Source organism: Oncorhynchus mykiss, chromosome 15, assembly GCF_013265735.2.
Source record: "Oncorhynchus mykiss isolate Arlee chromosome 15, USDA_OmykA_1.1, whole genome shotgun sequence".
In the NCBI taxonomy this organism is placed as follows: domain Eukaryota; kingdom Metazoa; phylum Chordata; class Actinopteri; order Salmoniformes; family Salmonidae; genus Oncorhynchus; species Oncorhynchus mykiss.
The window spans coordinates 59935416-59953802 of NC_048579.1; the positions used below are offsets into that span (position 1 = coordinate 59935416).

Sequence of the window (18387 nt, forward strand, 5' to 3'; positions counted from 1 at the left end):
CAAAGTTGGAGACTTGGAGTAGGCTATCAAACAGGTGATGCATTTATAGTGATTACCTAGCCATTGCAATCATGATTAAGTTGAGCCAATTAGCCTTTATCATGACTTTGTGATAAAATGCCATGTCGCAGTGTTGAGTTGTATAGCCTGCCCTTGTTGTTGATGTGCACTTGTTAACTGTACGCTAAATACCAGCGCGTCTTGTTTTGCGACAGAAGCCTTCCTATTTCGGTGGACACAGATCAACACCGAGAGATAGAGAGAGCTGAGACTTCAATATTCTGCCTCACGAGTCAGAGCCAATCTAGACTAAATCAAATAGGAGTGTTGCTTTTTAGATTTAACGATTTTATTTCAGATGTCTCCCATTCCATCATTGCACTGGAGCATGCGAGAGTGGGATTAGGGGATAGGCTATATTGCGCATGGTGCATTATCAGAGGGGCTTTGATAGGTCTATGGGTTGTGACAGTCGGACTGCGCCTGCCTGGAATACAGGTGTTCTTTGGTCAAATATGGACGCAGAGCACATGATGCATAGTGAGTAGATTGTCAACACTCACGACTTCATCATCTCAGTTAAACGCACCTCCTCCACCTCGGGAAAATTGGTATTCGGTGGAAGATGAGGTTGTAGCGGCGTCTGTGAAGGGGGATCTCAGCCGCTCTCGGTGGACTTTAGCATTTTTCATGGATTATTCATCTCTGTGCGCCCTCAATCGAATGCAGTTCTGACCGTATGGTGTTTGTTTAGCCTACTATGGCTGTAGTGTATCTGCGAAATGCATGGCCGTTTCGATTTAACACCCGGTGATTATTACATGCTGTTATCTCAGTGATCATTCATTCAGAAGATTCCTCCTCAGTATTATTCGTAATATCTCTCGGATACCCAGCCTACCATTCAATAAAGATAAGGAAAACGGTGGCGGACCCAAGCACAGTGCAAGCTGCAAGGCTTTAGTAGGCTAAACACTCGCCCAGAAGGGAGCAGTTTTGTCGGGGAGATCATGTCACATTGACGCGGCCGGGATGTGCTTTGTGCTTGATTAAAGCTCTGTGTGTAAACAGTTCGTAAATGTAAAAACCTTTAGAGACTGAATGATGGTGCCTGGGGCTCCTACAACCATGCTTCCCGCTTCCGAGGCTGCCAAAATCTACCAGACCAACTACGTGAGGAACTCCCGCGCTATCGGGGTTCTGTGGGCCATCTTCACCATCCTCTTCGCTATAGTCAACGTGGTGTGCTTCATCCAGCCCTACTGGATTGGAGACGGGATGGACACGCCGCAGGCCGGCTACTTCGGCCTCTTCCACTACTGCATCGGAAACGGGCTGTCCCGGGACCTGACGTGCCAGGGCAGTTTCATGGAGTTTAGCACCATCCCCTCCGGAGCCTTCAAAGCTGCGTCCTTCTTCATCGGGATGTCCATGGCGCTGGTCATCGGATGCATCGGCTGCTTCACGCTCTTCTTCTTCTGCAGCACAGGCACGGTCTACAAGATCTGCGGCTGGATGCAGCTGGCTGCGGGTAAGTTCTCCCCGTCTGCATATTGGTAAAGGAGTTCAGAACTTCAGCAGTTCTACAACCAGAGATACATCTCTATATTCCAGCTGTTCAATCAGCCAGGTAGGAGCAATTATAACAATGTGTTAAAGCTAGAATCCTTAGTTGCTACATCCATTCTTGAACTTGTAAATTATAAACTGCCAATTGATTCTTGAAGAATATAACTGATAAATGTCTCATGAGTTTAGTTCAACTGTCGTGCCCCATCAGAACCCTAAATATAGGCTTGTTTTACTCCAATGTTGATAAACAACGTAAATGTAAACAAACACTGTATAGCTTTCGATATCATTGGTGGTTAGTCCTTGCATCTATAGCTCTGTCTATGAATTTTAGAGTGGTTACATTTATCCAGCCCAATCCCTTAGATTCTTTGCAGAACGGACGGGGATGCCCTTTGCTATTTTTTGTTTAAATGAAGGATTCTAGCTTTAAGTGTGGTTGATAGTGTTATACTTGACGTCAGCTTTATGAGAAGTGTATGTCGGGGGTTAAGTACGTAGGTTAAGCAAATATATTTCTATAAAATGAGCAAAAGCTCCTTGCAGATGACAGACATGTTTGTTTCTCTGTCTTAAACCATCATACACTGTCGCACTATCTTTAAAACATATATTAATGGAGCAAAGACAATCATAAAAAATACAGCCAGACACGCAAACCACACCGGCCATAGTTGCATGTACAAGCCTTGCAAAAATAAACGTACACACGCACGCGTCAAGCGCAAACGTGGTACTATTTGAGATCCTGGAGGTGCTGCAAGTCCCCTCCTTATTGTATATCAGGAAGATACAAACCCACATAGATGCTTGAAAAACACACGATAAGAGATGAATTAAAGATATCTAAATGTTAGGTAAAATAACAACCCAATGTTAATCTCCCAGCAAAATATCCAGTAATGTGTCATGTGTTTGGAGCCACCCAAAATGAATATCATTGATGCACAGTTGATTTGAGTTTTAACCTGCATGTCATGATTGTATGTAATGCTCTCTCATACATAATAATTTACCCAAGCTTGTAAACAAGCATCACAGTGAAAGTTACTTTGCAGAATTTAAACTGGTAAAGAATGCACACAGACTCCAGGTTGTGGCTTTAAAGTGGGTGCATACAATCAACCAGTGATCAATCAAAGGCAATGATCCTTCAACTCATCTCTGTAGCAAGTAACACAAACCACTGATTAAAAAAACATAATGAATGGTGTTAATGCTGCTTGGTCTGAGACCCACAACACCATCCGTCTGTTTAGCTGCAGGAGCCTCGCTGTAAATTCATGTTGAACATAAACACCAGCATGGAGATTATCCGGAGGATTCCACAGCATTTTCGTCCCAGACCGAGTTAAAACAGAAGCCCTGGCCATTGAGCACAGCCTGGGTGTTCATATCCGCACCTTGTTTTTCCACATGAAAGAAAGACACTGCTTATCACTGTGGTGGAAGGGAGTCAGTGGTAACCACTTGGTTGGTTTCCCTCTCTCACAGGGAAGAGCCCATATCCACAAAAGTATCTCTGAGTAGGAGTGCTGATCTAGGATCAGTTTAGCATTTTAGATCATAATGAGTATGATTATATGGACAGATCCTAGATCAGCAGTCTTACTCTGAGATGTTCTGGATACGGTCTTCATAATACGGTACAGATCTGATCATGTTCAAACTATACAGGGGGGTGATCAACAAACTGACTAACACGGCCTGTATGATGCCTAAACACCCCTCCCCCCACCCGAAGGCTCTGTCAAGAAATATGGCATGGCATCACAGTGTACCATACCGCCGTAAGGCTGCAGAGGATGGTTTTATGGAGTGCTGTGTGGTGAGGAGTCAACATTGGAGATGACAATGAGAGGTCTGAGTGCTCGGGGCCTGTTGGCTGCTCATTGCTTCCTTGTCTTTTATTGATCCATCATAGCACTTTGCTCGTGGCAATGACATGCATCATCAGCATTCAGGCAGTCGCTGCCTCATTCAACTCGCTCACTGAATCTCTATCTCTCTCAATTCTCCTTCTCTCAGATATGTCATGTTGAGGTCACTGTGAAATTGGCTATTAAGACGTTCCCGGGGAGTAGTAATTGGAAATATAGTGTACTTTTATTTTCTCATTGCAGCCACAGATCCCAGGTTTGATTGTCAAATCCTTCGAGGCTCAGTGTAGTCAGACTTATCCAGGAGTAACTGGCTGTTGTGAGTGGCTGTCAAAGACGGCACATAGCGAAGAGGCACCTCTCCTTAAAAGCAGAGGAGAAGCTGAACATCTGATGAGAACAATCCACCTGCAGGCATTTGAACCGCAACACTAGAACAGTGCTCTCAAAATGTCTGCTTCTGTGTGTTTTTCAAGGAAATGTACATGAAACCAACTGACATGTTCCTGCCCCTGCAGGCTGCAGCAATACAATACCTAAAGAAGTCTCCTTACTACGATTAACACTGTTGAATAATCTGCTTAACTGGCCCACTGCACACAGCACTTCTCAGGTAGACATTCCCAGTCTGCACTCAGTAGTTGTCTGCAAACTGGAGCAGCTGGACCATCCGCCCTGCCTCCCTCCAGCCTCCCTCTCGCTCCCTTCCCCCTTGTGTCGCCTTGACCACCCCCTCACTGTGGACCAATTAACTTCCAAACTAAGACTGACAGGCAGCCCCCTCCATGACAACCACACTGCATGGTCGGTCGATGATAATCACACTAGTCTTGTGACAACTTCCACCAAATGCCAGGCGCTTCTCCACTCTAGTGGAGGATGTGATGGATGGGTCGGCTCAGGCAGCATGACAATGCCTGCCTGTCTGGCTCTAGTGAGGTAGCAGATTGGTGCTCGGCTCGCCATCCTGGATGGAAACAAGAACTCCGCTGACCATCCCTATTTCCGATCCTCACCAAGGCAAATGATTGAACACACAGGAAGGTGATTATCATTCATGTATTCGGCAGGGGCTCCATGCTCCGTTTGGATATGGCTTCCACAAGCAAACAAAGGAACCAGGAGGGCTCTTGAGTGTGTTGTGGAGGCATTTCAACGACCTGTTTCCTGGCTCGGTTTGGACTACTAGGCTGCCCATACGGGTAAGTGGCCGCACATTGCTGCAATCAGTACTGGTCCAATGGGTCCCCAGAGACGGAAGCTGGCATTAACATCAAACATTAAAAGGCCCATTTGGTTGCTCGTGGTTTATTGATCCAGAGGTTTCTGGTTTCTGTCTCCCACTAATGGGAGACAGCTGCTGTCACCGTCTGGCTCCTCTGCTGCTTACAGGCAGTACTGTTTGTTGGTCCATTTATTCGGGTGTGTGTGCGTGTGTGTGCGTGCTCTCTTTACCGTGTCTTTAATTTATCATAGGTGTCTGTCACAATCCCTCAGTCTGGGGATTGGGCCAACTCGTGCCTATGCAAGAGATTGCATGATTTGGCGTTTAAATACACACAGTCTGTTCAGCACTCATACAGTACTGTGGCTGTTGGGGATCTTTGCACAGTGTGGCTCTTCATTTCTCACAATTCTTTAAAATAGAGGCAAGTGAGAGACATCACATGGTGCCTTGTTGGGGGAAAGAGAGGAGGTGGATAAGAGATGTCAACTAAGGGAGGGGATGAAGACCAGCAGGGAGGAAAAGATAGAAGCACATTAAAGAACATGGAAAGTGATGGTCACAAAGAAGGATTTGCAGAAAAAAAACAGCGATAAGAATAGTTAAAATATTGATGCTGAAAAGTACTAGAAGTTCAAGCTCGGGGCCCAGACAGATCTGGGACCAGGCTACATATTTCACCAATGTTTTTTTGAACTGAATATGACCTGCCATAAATGAGAGCTTAGCCTCCCTCTCCACTCACAACGTTACAAGGTTGTGCACTAAGCCAGTGGGCAGTTGCTGTGTGTGTCATAGTACCACTAAAGTCAATAGCTAATGGCATCAACCAGCTCTTATCCTTCCTGTCAGTGGTAGCGTGATGGACTGGATGGCTGGGCCTGAGATGATTAGGGAGATGATGTAACATGACCAAACGGGAGTCCCAGCTACACACACTTACTCTAGCACCATTAGTCAGAGTTTTGGAGGACAGCAGTAGTAGTGTGGTGGGACATCAAGAGGAGTTGTGAATGGGGCTGATGAAAGCCGGCTCACTTCTCCAGCTCTTTGCAAGCCCACTGAGCCCCCCACAGCATACTCCACAGATCAGAGACTCTCTCATAGCATACTCCACAGATCAGAGACTCTCCCACAGCATACTCCACAGATCAGATAATCTCCCACAGCATACTCCACAGATCAGAGACTCTCCCACAGTATACTCCACAGATCAGAGACTCTCCCACAGCATACTCCACAGATCAGAGAATCTCCCACAGCATTCTCCACAGATCAGAAACTCTCCCACAGTATACTCCAGAGAGAGAGAAAAAGGGCCCACCCCTCTATCTCACTCATCTTCAACTCATCCCTCTCTCCGTTCCCTACCCATTCAGCAAAGCACCGGACCAGGCCCCGCTGTCAGCCACACACACACCATCATTTTAGAGTGTAATGTTATGTACAATGGGCCAATGGACATTTAAGCCTCCAATAGAGTCATCAGGAAGTTAGATGGTGTGCCTGCCAGGCATGAAATGTGTGCTTTCTCAAACCCACCTCCCAATGATCATTATAGCATGCCTCTTAATAGAACTGTCAGCTGGTAAATAAATCAGAAAGCAGACGTTGTACATCAGGAGGTGTGAAGGCGTCAGAGCAGTAGGTGTTTTATGCATCTTCCTGTGGATTAGAGGTGGCAGATACAGTGCCAGATTTAGGATGTCATTCTGACACATCCTGTACCTGCCAATAACCCATAAGATGGGTTTGTGCTAAGAGGAGAGAATCTCCCATGGTTGTGCATCTGCGATGACTGTAGATGCCATTATTGGGATTTGCTTCAATAACATTTCATTACTAGATCTGATGGTTTATATGCAGTCTTATTATTCAAATGTGGGAAATTGTTTTAAAGATGTTGTGATCTTATCGTATTGGTGCACACAATTACGTTGATAAAATAGCGACTGCACTTGAAGAAACTTTCAAAGCTCTTGGAATTTCCCGCATTGACTGACCTTCATGTCTTAAAGTAATGATGGACTGTCATTTCTCTTTGCTTATTTGAGCTGTTCTTGCCAAAATATGGGCTTGGTCTTTTACCAAATAGGGCTATCTTCTGTATACCACCCCTACCATGTCACAACACAACTGATGCCTCAAACGCATTAAGAAGGAAAGAAATTCCACAAATTAACTTTTAACAAGGCACACCTGTTAACTGAAATGCATTCCAGGTGACTACCTCATGAAGTTGGTTGAGAATGCAAAGAGTGTGTAAAGCTGTCATCAAGGCAAAGAGTGGCTACTTTGTAGAATCTCAAATTTTAAATATATTTTGATTTGTTTAACACTTTTGTCTACTGTGTGTGTGTGCGTGCGTGCGGCTTTGTCTGTGTATTCCTACAAATTTGACAGTTATCCTTTGGGAGTTTTGCGTGCACAGTATTTGCCAGCACTACCTGGGTAATTAATCGTGGGTAGAATGAGCAATCTATGAATGCTCTACAGTACTCTGCAAATGTTCTACTCTGCAATAGAGATCTTGTTTAGTCTGCTACAGTGCCAGCATGCTACAGCAGGAAAAGAATCCTGTAGCAATAGGAAATGTGAATTATTATGTGGATTATAATTAATGGACATTTTTGTAGGGGTTGATACATTTTTCGTAAGTAAAAATTTAAAGTGGAAATTACAAACATCCGAAGGCTTTTAATAAACCTCAAATAAACTACAAGTTTGACATTTCCTGCATTGCAGTTAAATTCTCCTGCAACAGGGTGATCAAATTAAGATCCTACATCTGTATCATCCGTCCCCAAGGGAGCGTCACTAAATAGCTAGGCTACCCACCACTGCACAAGGGATCAGAGACAAATCCCCTAGCAGGGGAAAGTGATAATCTCAAGGAGCATAAGCTTCTCCCAAGAAGAGAAAATACTGTCTGTCTCTCACTTTCTCTCTCCATTCTTTCTCTCTGATACAACTCAGCTAACCCTGATCATTGTGAGAGAAGCTTACTTATTTAAAGCAGGTGGGTTTATGCCAAATGTAGAACTTAATTGTAGGTCACTTGTAGAAGTAGCTATCATCTACTGTAGTATTGTAAAAATAAGTTGACACAACTGACTTGTAATTTTTAAGTTTGTCTTACTGCAGCTAGACAAAACCTTTTTGCTATGGTCAAGTGTTGACATATGTGCTCAATTAAAGCTATAATAGAGCATTGACAAGAACATCAAATGTCAGTGTTTGTCCTACATTCATTTAGCAGTGGTGCACCAAATGTCTGCCGAGACGCGTTTTTAAGGTCAGAGTGACACGTTAAAACGTCAGATCGTCCCAGAAACCTCCATGGTAACTAGCTAGCTAGGTTGTAATCTTCCTAGGAGATGGTGGTGGTGGTGTAGGATTTAAGATGGCAGCAGTAGACATGTCAGGTGACAGACAGAAGTCTTTCCATGGTTCATTAAGAATTGATCACCCTGGTTCCATAGAGATCATTAGTGCTGCTACAGAGGAGGAGCAGACCCTGAGGTCCTGATTGCAGCTCTGGCACTGTCAAGCTCATCCCCAGTGCTTAGAGATCTATATATCAACAACTTAATCTTCTACAGCAGGGGTTCTTAAACCTTTTCAGCTCGAGACCCAAGTGTGAAATTGACCATTCTCCCGTGACCCAAATCCAACGACCCAAATTAAGAACAAAATAATGTGTGATGATGGATGTATTCTCATAACTGCGACCCACCTTTCACATGCCCATGCCCACTTTGGGTCCCGACCCATAGTTTAAGAAATCCTGTTTTACAAGCAGGAGATTCCCTAACGCAGTCAGACAGCAGACAACCTGAAGCAAGAGAACCATGGAAAAGCTCTGCTGCAAACACCAACCGCTAAAGATAAGACTAGAAATCAGGGCATTTAGTGTCAGAATTGTGTACTTAATGTATACAGGTACGTATGTGAAAGACATGACTTTAACTTTGGTGTGTCTAACAAGGATTTCTCTATAGAGCCACAATTGAGTGACTTTCTCTGGGCTGAATTTCCCCCAGGTCTGTGAACCTTAGCAGAAAGTGCATTCACAATTGAGATCTCACTGTCAGAATTGTTTATCCATTAAAAAAATGCAGAATGCCGAGATGCAAAGTACATGACCTTGTAGAATGTGTTGAATCATCTTGAATCCCTTTCGGTCTTTTAGAAATGCGTGAGCCATATCAATAACACTGCGTAACTCTGGTTTGTGAATAAATTATAGTTGTGTCAAATATGAATGAAAGGCTTTGAAGGCGTTTGGTATTTCAAGTTGCCCTGTGGGAGACATTTTAGATGAAATGCAATCCTGAGTCGTGCAAATACATTCACATCTGCTTTAAGCAGGGGATAGCAGGTGGAAAATAAACTCAGTTGCTCTTTGGAATCACATGAACTCAAACACAATGCTGCAGCCCATTCCATCAAGCAGCATCTCACTGCTCAACCACAGGTGAGAAGGTCTATAGAGACCTCCCTCTCTTCTCTCTCCCTGTCAGCTTTCTTGTAAAAAACCCAGTCCTGAGCATTTCCCTTCCTGACTTCATAATTAAGAAATGATGACAGTTTAGAGTTGTTTAATTATGACTACAGGAAAAAGGCTAACAATTAACTACAGATAAAGACATGATGGCGCCGGAGGAGATGGCTCCCATTTTACGGGCTCCCAACCAGTTGTGCTATTGTGTGTGCTTTTTCTCATGATTTGTAACTTATTTTCTACATAATGTTTCTGCCATTGTCTCTTATGACCGAAAAGAGCTTCTGGATATCAGGACAGTGATGACTCACCTTGTACTGGACAAAGATTTGTTTTTTTTTTACGAGTCGGACGCGAAGGATTTACTTCAGACACCTGACAAGGCCCGCATCCCTGTCATTCGCATGAGGAAGCGACTGAGATATTGGGGACATAGGTCGGGGTGGCTTGTAAGGATCCATCGGTGAGTGAGGAATCCCCCTCGACCATCAGTCCTATAAGCCAATGTGCAACCATTGGATAACAAAATGGATGAGCTCCGATCAAGACTATCCGACTAACCGGACATTAAAAACTGTAATATCTTATGTTTCACAGAGTCGTAGCTGAACGATGACATGGATAATATACAGCTGGCTGGGCTTTCGTTCCATCTAATATTCATCTAATATTAAGGAAGTCTCAAGGTTTTGCTCGCCTTAGGTAGAGTATCTCATGATAAGCTGTAGACCACACTATTTACCAAGAGAGTTTTCATCTATATTTTTCATAGCTGTCATTTACCACCACAAACCGATGCTGACACTAAGACGGCACTCAGCGAGCTGTATAAGGTCATAAGCAAACAATAAAATACTCATCCAGAGGCAGAGCTCATAGTGGCCATGGACTTTAATGCAGGGAAACATAAATCAGTTTCTACCTCATTTCTACCAACATGTTAAATGTGCAACCAGAGGGGAAAAAACTCTAGACCACCACACACAGAGACGCATACAAAGCTCTCCCTCACTCTCCATTTGGCAAATCTGACCATAACTCTATCCTCCTGATTCCTGCTTACAAGCTTAAACTAAAGCAGGAAACAGCTGTGACTTGCTCAATAAGGAAGTGGTCAGATGACGCAGATGCTAAACTACAGAACTGTTTTGCTAGCACAGACTGGAATATGTTCTGGGATTCTTCTGATGGCATTGAGGTGTACACCACATCAGTCACTGGCTTCATCATTAAGTGCATCGATGACGTCGTCCCCACAGTGACCGTATATACAGTTGAAGTCATAAGTTTACAAACACTTAGGTTGGAGTCATAAAAACGTGTTTTTCAACCACTCCACACATTTCTTGTTAACAAACTATAGTTTTTGCAAGTTGGTTAGGACATCTACTTTGTGCATGACACAAGTAATTTTTCCAACAATTGTTTACAGACAGATTATTTCACTTATAATTCACTGTCACACCTGTGGATGTATTTCAAGGTCTACCTTCAAACTCCGTGCCTCTTTGCTTGACATCATGGGAAAATCAAAAGAAATTCAGCCAATACCTCAGAAAAAAAATTGTAGACCTCCACAAGTCTGGTTTTTCCTTGGAGCAATTTTCAAACACCTGAAGGTACCACGTTCATCTGTACAAACAATAATATGCAAGTATAAACACCTTGGGACCATGCAGCCATCATGCCGCTCTGGAAGGAGATGCGTTCTGTCTTCTAGAGATTAACAAACTTTGGTGCGAAAAGTGCAAATCAATCCCAGAACAACAGCAAAGGACCTTGTGAAGATGCTGGAGGAAACAGGTACAAAAAGGATCTATATCCACAGTAAAACGAGTCCTATTTCGACATAACCTGACAGGCCGCTCAACAAGGAAGATGCCACTGCTCCAAAACCGCCATAAAAATTGCCAGACTAAGGTTTGCAACTGCACATGGGAACAAAGGTCGTACTTTGAATGTCCTCTGGTCTGATGAAACAAAAATAGAACTGTTTGGCCACAATGACCATCGTTTTATTGGGAGGAAAAAGGGGGAGGATTGCAAGCCGACATCCACACTGAGCTAAAGTGTAGAGCTGCTGCTTTCAAGGAGCGTGACTCTAACCCAGATGCTTATAAGAAATCCCGTCATGCCCTCCGATGAACTATCAAACAGGCAAAGCGTCAATACAGGATTAAGATTGAATTGTACTACACCGGCTCCGACGCTCGTCGGATGTGGCAGGGTTTGAAAACTATTACAGACTACAAAGGGAAGCACACCCGCGAGCTGCCCAGTGACATGAGCCAACCAGATGAGTGAAATAACTTCTGTGCTCGCTTCGAGGCAAGCAACACTGAAGCATGCATAAGAGCATCAGCTGTTCCGGACGACTGTGTGATCACACTCTCTGTAGCTGATGTGAGCAAACAGGTCATTATTCACAAGGCCGCAGGGCCAGACGGATTACCAGGACGTATTTTCAACCTGTCCCTGACCGAGTCTGTAATACCAACATGTTTCAAGCAGACTACCGTAGTCCCTGTGCCCAAGAACACCAGGGTAACCTGCCTAAATGACTACCTATCTGTAGCACTCACGTCTGTAGCCTTGAAGTGCTTTGAAAGGCTGATCATGGCTCACATCAACACCATTATCCCAGAAACCCTAGACCCACTCAAATTTGCATACAGAAAAAGGAGGACAGAGCACGCTCCCGTTCTCATCGACGGGGCTGTAGTGGAGCAGGTTGAGAGCTTCAAGTTCCTTGGTGTCCACATCACCAACAAACTATCATGGTCCAAACGCACCAAGACAGTCGTGAAGAGGGCACGACAACGGCTATTCCCCTTCAGGAGACTGAAAAGATTTGACATGGGTCCTACAGCTGCACCCTCGAGAGCATTCTGACTGGTTGCATCACCGCCTGGTATGGCAACTGCTCGGCCTCTGACCGCAAGGCACTACAGAGGGTAGTGCGTACGGCCCAGTACATCGCTGGGGCCAAGCTTCCTGCCATCCAGGTCCTCTATACCAGGCGGTGTCAGAGGAAGGCCAAAATAATTGCCAACGACTACAGCCACCCAAGTCATAGACTGCGGTAGCAGAGAGAACAGACTCCTGAACAGCTACTCAAATGGCTACCTGGACTATTTGCATTGTCCCCCCACCCCCAGTTTTATACTGCTGCTACTCTCTGTTTATTATCTATGCACTTTACGTCTACCTACGAGTACACATTACCTCGACTAACCCCCTGTACATAGCTTCACTACTGTTATTTTATTGTTGCTCCTTAATTATTTGTTATTTTATTTATTTTTTACTTCAGTTTATTTTAGTAAATACTTTTTTTCCCTTAAAACTGCATAGTTGGTTAAGGGCTTGTAAGTTAGCATTTCACTGTAAGGTCTAATACACCTGTTGTATTCGGCACATGTGACAAATAAAATGGGATTTGATTTGATATGAGGGTGTTCTGATTGAAATTGAGATCATTATTGTCAAAAACTCAGACCTTGGCCTACATGTGCCAACAAACAAACCACAAGACACACACACATGAAAACAGGCGTGAACAAGATCTGTTTCTTATGCTGGATATTCCTGAGGAGGCTTCAACATCCTAAAATGAGGGCTATGGAGCTCTCCATTAACGTAGACTTGTATTGGCCATGTTGATGAACTATGACAAGCACATCTAGCATACAGCATGGTGAACTCTTCTCGCCACCAAACCTTCTGCTCTCAACCTTTTATTCCATGAGACCAGCTCTTAGATAAAATCGCTGTTTGATCCATCAATCCAGACAGTGTTGTTGTAGTCTAAGTAGTGATAGGCTATAGATGTATTGACCCCCACATCTCCTCCAGTCTCTATGTCCCAGCCAGCGTTCAGAGAAGTTGGCTTTATAGATTTCCAAACTGTGTTTATCTCCTGGATCACCAGAGCCAAGCAAAGGAGGCAGGGGTTTGATGTATCCCCCTCTTCTGGAGAGAGGAAGGAAAGAAGGAGGGGGGAGGGACAAGGGCATGGTGAACCATTAAAAAAGCAGCGAGGCGGCAGCAGCATGTGTGATGTTGGCGCGTCTAAGTTTGCTTTGTTAAGAGACTGTCGCGCAGTTCCTGTTTCTGTCATTATCAGTCTCTCCAACCGGCTGGTTATGACACCTGGCTGTCGTTGTTGGGTTCTGTTGTTGGGGGATTTGATGATGAATGAGATGCAGCGAGGGTAAGACTACTTGGCCCAGTTACTCAGGTCTAGAAAACAACACCTCTACCTGTAAACTGCTCATCTTTAAGAGACTGTGTGCTTGATATCTGACTGTGTGGGCAGTGGTGACTCGACTCGTACTGGCCAAAGTTTTCAGAGACCTTTTTTAAACTTTTTTATTCATTACTTCTCAGTCCTCGCATGTGGCATCCATTTTAAGTTTCCACGCCAATCAAAGGAGGACATAGGGCAAATCAGCCATCCACTGTGTTGGAGCGTGTACACCTCATCCTACTCATCCGGCTTCTCTCTTCCTCCCCTGATGTGCTGGACCTGGGCAGCCATCCGCTGTGTTGAAGCGTGTACACCTCATCCTACTCATCCGGCCTCTCTCTTCCTCCCCTGATGTGCTGGACCTTAGCAGCCATCCGCTGTGTTGGAGCATGTACACCTCATCCTACTCATCCGGCCTCTCTCTTCCTCCCCTGATGTGCTGGACCTGGGCAGCCATCCGCTGTGTTGGAGCGTGTACACCTCATCCTACTCATCCGGTCTCTCTCTTCCTCCCCTGCTCCTCCTGACCCATGGCTAATCAATCAGTCATTGTTTCGAACACCTCTTTCAACCGTAAACTAAAACCCAAGCCCTGAGGGCAATCTCATTCTCCATGTTATCCTCACACGCCTCATCATCTCCCAGCACTTTGACGCCCTTCATTTTAATCTGCTCATCAATCAATACATCATAATAGATGGGGTTTTCCTGGGCTTGGCTGGCATATTGCCGTGCCTCCCGTATGTATTACCCTAGCGATCACCAAGTCTCTCACCGTCTGGGAGAAGTAGCCTGTGAAGATGTTGGTGGTCAGCTGACCCCAGAGTTGAAGGGAAACATGACAGCCTATTGCTAGCCAGCCACAGAGACCGGGACCTGGCATAGGGGTCTAATAAACGACCAGCAGGGATGTTTTTCCTGGAGCACCCTGTCATTGTCAAGAAAGCATTAATACCGCTTGGGGAATTACCCCCGAACAGTAATTACTGTGAAGGAAGGCAAATGCAGTCATATGAATGGGACACTAGCCACTGGGCAAAAACGGGATGAATCAACGCTGTTCCAATGTCATTTCAATTAATAAAAAGCATTGGGGTGACGTTACATCAATGTGGAAAACTGATTGGATTTGTAAAAAGTAATCAACGTTAACCTAAATCTAATGACATTGTGACATTTTTAATTTCACGTTAAATTTACGTTCGTTGACAACTCAACCAAATGTAAATCAAAACTAGACGTTGAACTGACCGCTGTGTCCAGTGGGAAATTAGCACCAATTGTATGTGATACGGTGTATATTTAAAGGGATCTGGATCTCTTTAAGCCAATACATTTTTATGAATTGGTGCAATATCTAAAGGACTGGTAGTACCAAGCTGAGCTGGTTTTGAGGAACAATGTTCCCTCTGTGACAGAAACAGCTAATGATGTTGACAGAGTGTTTCTTTCAAAGCGAGCCCTGCCAAGTCTGTGGTCAAAAAAAAACTTGTACAAATGAGGTCTGTGTTGTGAGGACATCAGACAGCTTCGGCACTCGCCGAGCAGCACAACAGCAGAGGTTGTTATCTGATAAACTTAGCACAGTATATTGATCTCTGGGAAAGTGTGGTTGATACGTAAGGGAGTCTGGATGAGGACACGTTCTGTGTGCATTGCTGCACTTGTGACTTATTCTACAATCTCCCCTGGGTTCAAGCAACATACTCATCTTTAATGAGATACTTTAATGAGATCGTCTATGTTACAGCTTCTGGTTTAGCATTGTAGTTAAGTTATTTTTGTGTTGCGGTGTTGATCTAGCTGTAACCCAGTTCTTTAACACAGACCTGTTTATGAGGGTTACTGCTCGGAGGATGCGTGGCTGAGAGAGAGAGATGCACTGTTTCACTGTTGTCCGTTGCCAGCTCTGCGGTCAATATTCTTTCCGAGCTTGGCTCGCTCGCTCCCCTGGGTTGCCATGGAAAACGGCACACTACACGCTCGCTTCCTGCCTCTCCCTCTCTTGTTGCTGTGAGATGGGCAGGATCTCTCGGACACGGCGGGCGGAGACTGGTGTAGTGGTCAAAGAGGTTCCTTCTGGGAAGGCACCGCTAGAGTTAAAAGGTGTGTCTCCATGGCAACCAGCTGGATATCGACCGTCTGCCCTTTAAGCCGTTCCCTGCTGCCCTCGCCCCATGGGCACTGGTTGGCATCGAAGCCTTCCCTCTGATACAGCTCTGCCATGCATCACTGCTCACCAAGCTCCTGCTGATCACTCTTGTTGATCATCATGACATACTATCAGAGTGGGCAGAGAGAGACACAATTAGTCTGGCCCCCCTACAAAGAAACCACTGACAGTCCATCATTTAGCTTAGAAACTAGATTCAACCACTCACATCTCTCACTCTGTAGACATTTTCAGCTTTATAAACAAATTTAAATTCCACAATTATTTCAGTATTCCACTGTCTCTCTGTGACACACTGCTTCCAGATTCTCACTATTGTCCCTTTCAACATTCTCTTCCCACTTCAGATGAATTTTATTTTCATGATTACAGCACAACAGAGACGGTTGCATAAAGTGACCGTGCAAGATCACTCCCTCTTTCCCCTCCTCTCTGTCCATCATTAGTCAGCTTGGTACTTCCAAACTGATCTCCAAGCAATATAGAGAGGATCACATCACATGTACCCTTCCGTCAGCCCAGATCAGAGGAATATTAAAACAATCCCATCAGCCAACTTCAAACGGCGCCGGGGGGGACGAGAACATCTAGAACATTCACAGGAACTGCCTTCGCAATCTTCCACTTCCAGATCCCTGTCACCACATCTGAGGAACTTGGGAAAGAAAATATGGATCCACGCTGAATAGTGATATATCCGCTGAATAGTGATGGGCTATATAAATACATTTGATTTGATGAAGTTCTTCAAATTTAATGGAGAGATGATGAGGCTATACTAGGGCCCATCTCTTTCTGTTGAACTAAAAACTCAGGGAAAGGATTTTTGTTAGACATCAAGCATTGATGAGACACCTGGGTTGATTGGTGATGAAGAAGTAACCCTGTGGGTGAATTATCTGGGAGGCTTGTAGCTCTCCATCAGAGTGGAGGAAATTGCTTTTCTATTGCTGCTCATTCAGCACAGTCAGTAAGCAGTCCCCAGTCTGTAGCTGGGTCCCGTCCAAAAAGCCTTGTTACTTTATGATACTATACTACTACTCATTCCCTCTCATGGAAGCGCATCAAAAAATGCTGATTTTTTAAATTATTTTTTAAAATTTTTATTATTTTTTTTCTTCTTCTACTTCTTCATCTCTACTCACATGATTACACAGTGCGTCAACAAATGTTGTTTTCCCTGTGAGGCTGCATTTCTTGTCACTGTGGCTCCTCGTTGGCAGACGCTCAGTACTCGGCGGGTCTGCTGGCAGCCGCCGGTAGTTAATTGTAACACCTGTTCCCAATCACCTCTTCTGCTCTGACGCCCTAGAGATTCATGGGAAACAGTGTCCTCTGTGCAATGTGTAATGCTACTGTAATACAACAGCTCTTTATGAGTATGATAAAGGGCTTGTCATCTGAGCGAGGGGTTGAGCGTGAGTGTCCGTGACTCTTTAGAGGGATTGAGGCATATGGCAGAGTTGGGTTTACTCATGAGATGTGAAGAAAGAGTGACTGATCGAGAGGGAGAATGAGGGAATTAAAGAGGAAAAGAGAGGAAGTGGAAAATGAGAGAGAGAGGGAGAGGAAATGGGAGATAGCTGGCTGTGTGAATCATGTCGGGCTCTGTCACAGTGTCAGGAGTGTGTGACTCTCTCGGCTAATCTGTCCATGAAAATAAGCCAATGAAATTAGGAATTTTTAGAGTATGAGAGTGTCAACAAAAAAATGTAATGGCTGATTTGCTGTGTGTGGCTTATTTGATTGAATAGAAGTTTCGTAATGGTTAAGTTATGAATACACTGATATAAGTGGACGCACATGGCATTTCTGCAACTTTATATAAGAGCATGTTGTCATAGAGGACTCATCATGGATATAACCCGTTTTAGCATGGACATTGCCATTGAGGGCTTCCACCATTTTATAGTAGTCATCTGGGTGTGGATTCCTATGCGTTGGGAGCAATCAGCCAATGAAGAAGAAGAAAATGGACTACTTTAAAATGGAGCCCATGCTGTGACAGATTCTATAATGGCACAGATACAAAGATGAGTCCTCTATCTATCCATTTTGTTCACATGCATATATGTCCTCTCATTGGCTAGAGTGGCCCCACCTGATCTCGCCTGCCTTCCATCTTTGAGGACATGCATTTCCATTGTTAGTGGTCACTTGACTATCTTGTCAATATAATAAACAATCTTTGGCTGTAGTCACCCACATGCACATAACATGTCATTTCCTGTACAGATCACAGGATTGACAGTAGGCCGCCAGTCACCATGACGATGCATCTGCTTCTGCCACCTCTAAACAGATCTCAGTGGGAGAAGGCACCATTGGTGGCAATTACTGACTACTTCTGATTGGTGGAAATGTTTTTTTACTCTCCCATGTCAACTATTGCTTCCAGTGGGGTCAGTCTGTGGGCTTTCATAGAGGGATTTAAACCAGAGGGGGTCAGTCTGTGGGCTTTCATAGAGGGATTTAAACCAGAGGAGGTCAGTCAGTGGGCTTTCATAGAGGGATTTAAACCATAGGGGGTCAGTCAGTGGGCTTTCATAGAGGGATTTAAACCAGAGGAGGTCAGTCAGTGGGCTTTCATAGAGGGATTTAAACCAGAGGAGGTCAGTCAGTGGGCTTTCATAGAGGGATTTAAACCAGAGGGGGTCAGTCAGTGGGCTTTCATAGAGGGATTTAAACCATAGGGGGTCAGTCAGTGGGTTTTCATAGAGGGATTTAAACCAGAGGGGGTCAGTCAGTGGGCTTTCATAGAGGAATTTAAACCAGAGGGGGTCA

General features: G+C 44.6%; 1 protein-coding gene across 1 annotated transcript in view; it reads left to right on the top strand.

The window, feature by feature from the left end:
• The first annotated feature begins 210 nt into the window (after window positions 1-210).
• Window positions 211-18387, top strand: part of lhfpl3 (LHFPL tetraspan subfamily member 3) — a 39050-nt gene continuing 20873 nt past the window's right edge. The window contains exon 1 of the mRNA XM_021563883.2: window positions 211-1531. Within this exon, the coding sequence (XP_021419558.1) occupies window positions 1102-1531 (430 nt within the window). The 5' untranslated portion in view covers window positions 211-1101. The remainder of the gene's footprint in view (window positions 1532-18387) is intronic.